Source organism: Carassius gibelio, chromosome A6, assembly GCF_023724105.1.
Source record: "Carassius gibelio isolate Cgi1373 ecotype wild population from Czech Republic chromosome A6, carGib1.2-hapl.c, whole genome shotgun sequence".
Taxonomy (NCBI): Eukaryota; Metazoa; Chordata; class Actinopteri; order Cypriniformes; family Cyprinidae; genus Carassius; species Carassius gibelio.
This window is the reverse complement of record NC_068376.1, coordinates 9,983,155-9,992,792: the sequence shown is the minus strand read 5'-3', so window position 1 is coordinate 9,992,792 and position 9,638 is coordinate 9,983,155. Positions and strand designations below refer to the sequence as shown.

The 9,638-nt window shown below is 48.0% G+C and overlaps 1 protein-coding gene across 4 annotated transcripts in view; it reads left to right on the top strand.

Moving 5' to 3' along the window:
• Positions 1-9,231: 9,231 nt before the first annotated feature.
• Positions 9,232-9,638, top strand: part of LOC128015449 (tensin-1-like) — a 106,898-nt gene continuing 106,491 nt past the window's right edge. For all 4 annotated transcript variants that reach the window (XM_052599278.1, XM_052599280.1, XM_052599279.1 and 1 more), the window contains exon 1: positions 9,232-9,508. In XM_052599278.1, the coding sequence (XP_052455238.1) occupies positions 9,413-9,508 (96 nt within the window). In that variant the 5' untranslated portion in view covers positions 9,232-9,412. The remainder of the gene's footprint in view (positions 9,509-9,638) is intronic.

Genomic DNA, 9,638 nt, shown 5'->3' with positions numbered 1-9,638 from the left:
AGCCTGTGACCGCAACACTTTGCCACGAGCACTCCACCTACTCACCTGCACCTGGACCCGAGTGAGAGCACCCTTTGCACGCCGAATCACCGTCATCACCCCTGCAACCCTTCACTTTACAATAAAATCCACCCTCCGGGGCTTTATTTTTGAGTTTGCTCCTGCGTATTCCTTCCACCCCGCCACACTGGTGGAGAATGCGGGCAATACCGTGGAAGGAATACAAATCTGCGGTTCCCCAGCGACTCACACTCCTTGTTTTTTTGTGTTTTTCTCTGCCAGGCGGCCACTGCTCCCCGAACCTCCAGAATGGAAGAAATCCTCCAGCATCTAATGGAGGTCAGCATCCGCCAGCAACAGATAATGGAACACCTAGCCGCTCGAGTGGACCAGATCGAGCGTGAACTCGGCGAGCTGCGGGCGGCGCCCGTTTGACGCGTTCCACTGCCCGATCCACGAGTAAAAGGGTCCCAGCTTCTCCCCAAGATGACCGCTGATGACGATATAGAGGCCTTTCTCCAAATGTTCGAAAATACAGCCGCCCAGGAGGGCTGGGAGAGCGATGACTGGGCACGGTTGGTCACCCCTCTCCTCACCTGTGAAGCTTAGCGGGCCTTCTTCGCCCTGCCAACAGAAGTGGCAAACGATTATGGCGAGCTCAAAAAGGAAATCCAGTCCCGGTTGGGGCTCTCCTCGGTCCATGAGTGGGACTATAAACTCCGCCTCCCAGCCCAAGCCCAGGCGGCCGAACTGTCCCGCCTCGCACGGCATTGGTTGCTCGCCGGGGAGCCCACGGCAGCCCAATGTGTAGAACGTGTCGTTGTGGACCGATTCCTCCGGGCCCATCCCCGGACTCACCAGCAAGCAGTTGGGATGCGGAACCCTACCACAATAATGGAGCTCGTCGAGGTGGTGGAACTGGCAGATGCTGCCCAACAACAGGGCACCGGGGAGCAGTCGAGGCCGTTTCCCTGGAGGGTGGTCCAGGAGCGACGCATGCCGGAGGGCACCTTGCGACCAGTAGCTAGGCCGGCGGCTCCCTCCCCGAAGGAAGAACTGATGCCCACATGTGGACCCTGCATCTCCCGCGCAGACGTGGTTGGTGGGCTGTATCGTACACCGCGACCTGCCCAAGGGGGCGCCGGAAGCGGAGGTGAAAATTAACGGCTGTCCAGTCCAAGCCCTCCTTGACTCCGGCAGCGCGGTCAGCTTGGTGCAATCTCGCATCCTCACGCCACGTGGAGAAACCAAGGCCTGCCCCATCACCTGCGTGCACAAAGACACCCGCCATGTCCCGACCCGGAGAGTGATGATCTCCGCCTTCCTGGGCGCCTGACCCCTTGAAGTGGGCGTGCTGAAGGATCTTCCCGTCCCCTCCTTCTTGGCCAAGACTGGCCGGGTTCGACCGCTTCCTGGCCGGAACTAAAGGAACTAAAACCGGGGCCCCATCCTCTCCCGCACTTGGGCCTACTCTACTGTGTCACACAGCGAAGGGGGGAGGAAAAAACTTTATTAGTGGTACCCCGGACGAAGACGGAAATGGAGCTAGAGTTGGCTCACTCGCACCCCCATTGGCCCGGCCTGGAAGCGGAGTTCCAGCCGCGAGTTCCAATCTGGAGACCGGGTAATGATCCTCATCCCCAACTCCGCCTGCAAGTTCTTGGCCAGCTGGCAGGGCCCGTACACTGTTGCTGAAAAAGTCAGGCCCGTCACCTACCGAGTCCGCCAGCCGGGGCAGCAGAAACCAGACCAAATCTACCACATCAACTTACTCAAAAGGTGGGTCAGGACCAGAGACCAGCTAGCGGCCCTCACCACCAGGGACTCGGTCATAGTGGATGTCAACCTGGAACTGTCAGACAGAGCTGCAACACCTGGTCGGTCAGTTCCCAGATGTGTTCTCATCGGCCCCGGGCGGACCCACGTGATCCAACACAAGATCCACACCCCAGCCGGAGTCATCGTCCGGCAACGGCCATACCCTGACCCAGAGGCTCGTCGGCAGGCTATTGAAGAGGAAATTCAACAAATGCTGAAGTTAGGGGTAATTGAGCCATCGAACAGCCCTTGATCCAGCCCTATCATCATGGTCCCCAAGCCCGACTGCACCCTCCGCTTCTGCAATGACTTCCGCCTCCTGAACGAGGTCTCGGCATTCGACGGCTACCCCCTGCCTCGGGTGGATGAGCTTCTCGATCGCCTGGGAAGGGCGCGCTATATCTCCACTCTGGACCTCACCAAGGGATACTGGCAGGTTCCCATATCTGAAGCCGCCAAGCCCAAGACCGCCTTCAGTACCCCTGGTGGGCACTGGCAATACCGGACCCTCCTGTTCGACCTACACGGGGCACGGCCATGTTCCAACAGATGATGGACATCTTACTGCGGCCTCACCAGGCCTACGCCGCGGCATACCTGGATGACGTGGTCATCCACTCTGAATGCTGGGAAGACTGGGCAGCCGGAAAAAGTATGCTGGACACTGGAAGCAGAGGAGGCGTTTAAAAAGGTGAAGCTGGCATTCACCTCGGAGCCAGTCCTGCGTGCCCCGGACTTCAGCTTCCCCTTCCTGCTGCAGATGGATGCCTCTGACACAGGACTGGGGGCCGTCCTGTCACAGGTTCAAGAAGGAGAGGAGCATCCCATCCTATACATCAGAAGGAAGTTGACCCCGGCCGAAAGGAACTACGCCGCCATCAAGAAGGAAGCTCTGGCCATCAAGTGGGAAGTCCTGGAGCTGCGGTATTACCTCCTCGGGCGGAAGTTTACTCTCCTCACAGACCACGCGCCCCTCCAGTGGATGGCTCGCGCCAAGGACACCATTACTGATGAGCGCTCGAGACACGTGTCACCCCCCCCCTCCCCCTCCAAGCGTCGTCCTATTACTCTGGAGAAGCGGGGGGAAATCGGGGGAGGGCAGGGAGTGGAGCCTGACAGACCTGTGAAAGCTGACCACAGGCAGGAGAGGGTGTTGGCCGTCCCCGCTCGATGTTGTAGGATGAAGTTAAAGTCCTGGAGTGCCAGGAACAAACGCGTCACCCTGGCATTGGTCTCCTTCGCCCGGGCCATCCACTGCAGGGGAGCATGGTCTGTGAGGAGGGTGAAATGGTGGCTGAGGAGGTAATACCTGAGCTCCAGGACTGCCCACTTGACGGTCAATGCTTCCCTCTCTACTGTGGCGTACTGCTGTTCTGCAGGGGTCAGCTTTCGGCTTATAAACATCACCGGGTGTTCCTCACCGTCGTGGCCCTGAGATAAGATGACTCCCAACCCGGTGTCGGATTTGTCCGTGTACAGCAGCAGGGGCAGTTGAAGTCGGGGGCACGGAGGACCGGTTACATTGTCAGGGTGGCCTTGACCTTGAGAAATGCTGCTTCCATCTCGGAGTTCCACAGGACCTTCTCCGGCTGCCCCTTCCTAGTCAGGTCTATCAGGGGAGAAGCTAAGGAGGAGAATTTAGGCATAAAGCAGTGGTAATACCCCGCCAACCCCAAAAAGGCCCATACCTGTGTTTTCGAGGAGGGCTGCGGTGCAGAGAGGATAGCTGCCACCTTCTTCTCACATAGGGGAGCATCTGATCCCAGTCCCGTTTGTCTTTGGCCACCATTCGGCGCAACATCTGCTTCAGGTCTGGTTGAATCGCTTGACAAGCCCGTCGGTCTGGGGCAGAGCTGTTGAACCTTCAGTAACTTGCACACATCCCGCCATCATCCGGGACATGAAGGGGGTACCCTGGTCAGTCAGGATCTGCGAATGAATGCCGACCCAGCTGAAGAGGAGGAAGAGCTCCTGGGCGATGGCCTTCGTCGTGGCCTTTCAGAGGGGGATGGCCTCAGGGTACCGGATGGTATAGTCCACGATGACCGGGATGTGTTCGTGCCCCCGGGCGGACTTCGGCAGCGGCCCCACCAAATCCATCTGCTTGAAAGGCACCTCTATGATGGGCAGTGGTATCAGCGGGCTGGGGGGAGGGGACCGAGGTGACGTCCGTTGGCACATTGGACAAAACTTGCTGCGCGGGACCACCAGCAGGGTCTTCTCCTTCCTCCGCCGCTGGGCGACACAGTATAGCAGGCCATTATCCACAATAAACCTTTGTCTTGGCTTGCCGGTGTGCTAGTGCATTGTGGGTCCGCGCTCTCCCGTGGCGTTGGGGCTGGCGGTCACACGCTGCTCTCTGTGGGCAAAGGAAAAGACAAAGTCTCTTGCGGAGACATCAATCAATCAATCACCATTATTTATATAGTATAATACATTGCGTCAAAGCACTGAACAACATTCATTTGGAAAACAGTGTCTCAATGATGCAAAATGATAGTTAAAGGCAGTTCATCACTGAATTCAGTTATGTCATCTCTTTTCAGTTTAAATGGTGTCTGTGCATTTATTTGCAATCAAGTCAAGGATATCGCTGTAGATGAAGTGACCCCAACTAAGCAAGCCAGAGGTGACAGCGGCAAGGAACCGAAACTCCATCGGTGACAGAATGGAGAAAAAAACCTTGGGAGAAACCAGGCTCAGTTGGGGGGCCAGTTCTCCTCTGACCAGACGAAACCAGTAGTTCAATTCCAGACTGCAGCAAAGTCAGATTGTGCAGAAGAATCATCTGTTTCCTGTGGTCTTGTCCTGGTGGTCCTCTGAGACAAGGTCTTTACAGGGGATCTGTATCTGGGGCTCTAGTTGTCCTGGTCTACTCTGTCTTTTAGGGATGTAGAGGTCCTTTCTACGTGCTGATCCACCATCTGGTCTGGATACGTACTGGATCCGGGTGACTGCAGTGACCCTCTGATCTGAATACAGACTGGATCTGGTGGCCACGGTGACCTTGGAACAAGAGAGAAACAGACAAATATTAGTGTAGATGCCATTCTTCTAATGATGTAGCAAGTACATAGGGTGTTATGTGAAGTGTTTCCGGTTCCGGTTTACCTAATTAATGCAGCCTAAAAATCCTTTAACAGATTTGGATATTAAAAGCATATTAGTATGTTATGTGTATGCCAGGTTAAAGAGATGGGTCTTTAATCTAGATTTAAACTGCAAGAGTGTGTCTGCCTCCCGGACAATGTTAGGTAGGTTATTCCAGAGTTTAGGCGCCAAATAGGAAAAGGATCTGCCGCCCGCAGTTGATTTTGATATTCTAGGTATTATCAAATTGCCTGAGTTTTGAGAACGTAGCGGACGTAGAGGAGTATAATGTAAAAGGAGCTCATTCAAATACTGAGGTGCTAAACCATTCAGGGCTTTATAAGTAATAAGCAATATTTTAAAATCTATACAATGTTTGATAGGGAGCCAGTGCAATGTGGACAGGACCGGGCTAATATGGTCATACTTCCTGGTTCTAGTAAGAACTCTTGCAGCTGCATTTTGGACTAGCTGTAGTTTGTTTATTAAGCGTGCAGAACAACCACCCAATAAAGCATTACAATAGTCTAACCTTGAAGTAATAAATGCATGGATTAACATTTCTGCATTTGACATTGAGAGCATAGGCCGTAATTTAGATATATTTTTGAGATGGAAAAATGCAGTTTTACAAATGCTAGAAACGTGTCTTTCTAAGGAAAGATTGCGATCAAGTAGCACACCTAGGTTCCTAACTGATGACGAAGAATTGACAGAGCAACCATCAAGTCTTAGACAGTGTTCTAGGTTATTACAAGCAGAGTTTTTAGGCCCTATAATTAACACCTCTGCTTTTTCTGAATTTAGCAGTAAGAAATTACTCGTCATCCAATTTTTTTATATCGACTATGCATTCCATTAGTTTTTCAAATTGGTGTGTTTCACCGGGCTGCGAGGAAATATAGAGCTGAGTATCATCAGCATAACAGTGAAATCTAACACCATGTTTCCTGATGATATCTCCCAAGGGTAACATATAAAGCGTGAAGAGTAGCGGCCCTAGTACTGAGCCGTGAGGTACTCCATACTGCACTTGTGATCGATATGATACATCTTCATTCACTGCTACGAACTGATGGCAGTCATATAAGTACGATTTAAACCATGCTAATGCACTTCCACTGATGCCAACAAAGTGTTCAAGTCTATGCAAAAGAATGCTGTGGTCAATTGTGTCAAACGCAGCACTAAGATCCAATAAAACTAATAGAGAGATACACCCACGATCAGATGATAAGAGCAGATCATTTGTAACTCTAAGGAGAGCAGTCTCAGTACTATGATATGGTCTAAATCCTGACTGGAAATCCTCACATATACCATTTTTCTCTAAGAAGGAATACAACGGTGAGGATACCACCTTTTCTAGTATCTTGGACAGAAAAGGGAGATTCGAGATTGGTCTATAATTAACAAGTTCTTTGGGGTCAAGTTGTGGGTTTTTTTATGAGAGGCTTAATAACAGCCATTTTGAAGGTTTTGGGGACATATCCTAATGACAATGAGGAATTAATAATAGTCAGAAGAGGACCTATGACTTCTGGAAGCACCTCTTTTAAGAGCTTAGATGGTATAGGGTCTAACATACATGTTGTTGGTTTAGATGATTTAACAAGTTTATACAATTCTTCCTCTCCTATAGTAGAGAATGAGTGGAACTGTTCCTCAGGGGGTCTATAGTCCACTGTCTGATGTGATACTGTAGCTGACGGCTGAATGGTTGCAATTTTATCTCTAATAGTATCGATTTTAGAAGTAAAGTAGTTCATAAAGTCATTACTGTTGTGGTGTTGGGAAATGTCAACACTTGTTGAGGCTTTATTTTTCGTTAATTTAGCCACTGTATTGAATAAATACCTGGGGTTATGTTTGTTGTCTTCTAAAAGAGAAGAAAAGTAATCAGATCTAGCAGTTTTTAATGCTTTTCTGTAGGATATGCTACTTTCCCGCCAAGCAATACGAAATACCTCTAGTTTTGTTTTCCTCCAGCTGCGCTCCATTTTTCGGGCTGCTCTCTTTAGGGTGCAAGTATGTTCATTATACCATGGTGTCAAACTGTTTTCCTTAACCTTCCTTAAGCGTAAAGGAGCAACTGTATTTAAAGTGCTAGAAAAGAGAGAGTCCATAGTTTCTGTTACATCATCAAGTTGTTCTGAGGTTTTGGATATGCTAAGGAATTTGGATACATCAGGACGCTAATGACAAGCTAACGAGTGCTAACGCTTTGCAGGTTTACTGCACTCATGGAAAAGTGAATGATCAAAGTTAATCTCATAAGATTGATCGATAATATCAGAAATATGGTGTGAATTAAGTTATATTTTACAACTTAAAAAAACAAACAAACAGACAGTGATAGTAAGAAAGATTATAGAGAAAAAAATAAAAATAAAAACAGCTACACGGAGCTACGATTAGCTACAGAAGGCCAACAGGAAGTAGAGAAAACACTGTCCATCTCTCACCTCTGTGCCCGTTTGCAGGGTTTATAAATGGGTGATGGGGTGCAGGTGTGGCCACTCAACCCGTGATAAACAGGTGCAGGTGTGCCTGCTCCGATCCGAGGGCGACGCTGATGAGCGCTCGGGACATGTGTCACAATACATATAAAATACATAAACAATTATATATCTAATAAATATAGTCAAATGTATATGTTTAGACTGTCAAAAGATTGTAGTGGTTTTATCTTGTATGCTTTCCTATGCACAGCCTCATAGGAATTATCCTAAGGTAAATAAAGTAAAATAAAAAATTACAGAGCCTCAGTTGTTTCTTGTCGATTTTACTTAGTTTCACCTATTCATACAACACAATATGCAAATGTACATTAATCACCATAACCATTTATAAATGCTCTAATTTGAATAATAATAACATAATATATTGCAACCCTTCCATTGCAGAGCTTTTTAAAAACTCTTTTAATGGTTCTGCTTTAAATTTAAGTTTAAATTAAAGGTCATGGTGAATAGATATAAAGCATTAACAGGTGTAGGTTGGCCAGCTAGAGAAAAAGTTTCAGGATCCTAAAGAAATAGTTTGTTAGAGATATTCCATGTTTGTTCTTCGTTTTGTCGTTTTTGTTTGGTTTAATGAATGTGAATGCAGTCTCGAAGAAGAATGCCAGAGGAACTGTCCCTGGAGTGAGGCAAGAAGTAATTTATGCCTACTTGTACATCGTGATTGGCAGGATTAGATGGACATTTTACACCCAAACATTTGTTTCAATAATTTCAATAATCCTCATCCTTTTAATGAAGAACATTTATCATAACCCTAAATAAATCTATGCCAAAGCAAATAAGATCAAATCAGATATGCAATGCAAATGCGTTGTATTTGCAATATAGACTATGGTAATAGGCAGCTTTATTGGCAAAAGAGCTGGGGAGATTCATGTTTCACTGATCTGGCACAAAGTCTGTTCATATAAAAAAGCACCCCACATTCAAAGTGAATGTGACAGCACAGTCAATATGGCGGCACAGTGATTATGGGAGTCTGTTGTGTTTAATGATGGATTTAGCTTGGATGAAGTAGCTGGGCTACAAAGCGTATATGCAGCACTTAATCTATATTCTGATGTTTTACACCCACTTCCTTGATTCTGTCTTTTACTATACATATTGACTGATAACTGTTTGAATGTGTATCTGTATCTCTCCCCTCATTTCTGCTTTTTTCTCTTGTCAATTTTTGGCATCTCTTTCCCTCTCTATCTCTCTGCTTGCACTCTACTAATCCTGCTCACCCCCCCCCCCCCCCACCCACTATGCAGTGAGAGGGTATGTTTGTTAGTGAAGCGTGGCGACTCTGCAGTGGTGCGGTGAACCTGCAGTTGAATGAGTACTTGACATCAGAGAGCGTATTAAAGAGAGCTCACAAATGCATTTACACAGAAACCCAGTTGCACACGGCACGTTGTTTATCTCCCTTGTGCGCACAGCATCGTGTGAGACTGCATGCGTGCATCTGTGTGCTTGTATGCGTATAAGGCTGCCTGATGACATGCATTCATTATCTGCTTTGAATTCAGAGAGTGAAATTCACTTTATTTCTGGCTTCCTCCCTCACTCTCCTTCTTGTGTCCTTTCTCTCTTTTCCTATTTCTTTCTATATTTTAGCCTGCATCCTGTCTTATTTACATCTCCTTTTTTTAAGAGTGTGATGCTTTGTTTATCCTGTTAATTACTCTCCTTATCAGAAGCAACCTGACTCTCTGTTATTTCTCCCATTGCATGTTCCTCTCTCCCTCCCTCTCTTTGCTTTTTCTCTCACTCCCTCCCTCTTTCCTCTTCATCCTCCTTCGACAGACAGAATGCTGCAGTATCCACTGAGTAAGGTAATGTGTGTGCAAGCAAGAGTAGGTTCATTCTTGCTACCTGCTCTGTAGCTCAGGGGATCTTTCCTCCCATCAGCTCTCTGCTATTGGATTTACCTGGAGAATAAGCACAGAATAGAAAGGGTGATTTTAAGGAAGCAAAAGTGTGATAAGGCAACCATGGCCAGGCTGAACTGGTGTCTGGCCGCAGTGATTAGCTGGGGGAAGTTCCTCTTCTCTTGTTTCTTTCCATTGAGAGCTGCTAGGAAAGATAAGGTAAGGCTGCATTTGTTTGACCTACTCAGCACTGACTCGTTCCAAAACATACACACAAACTGGGGTCACCTTTCACAGCTGAATGTGAGTGGTACCAGACAACAGTCTGGTCATTCAGAGATGCCCTATT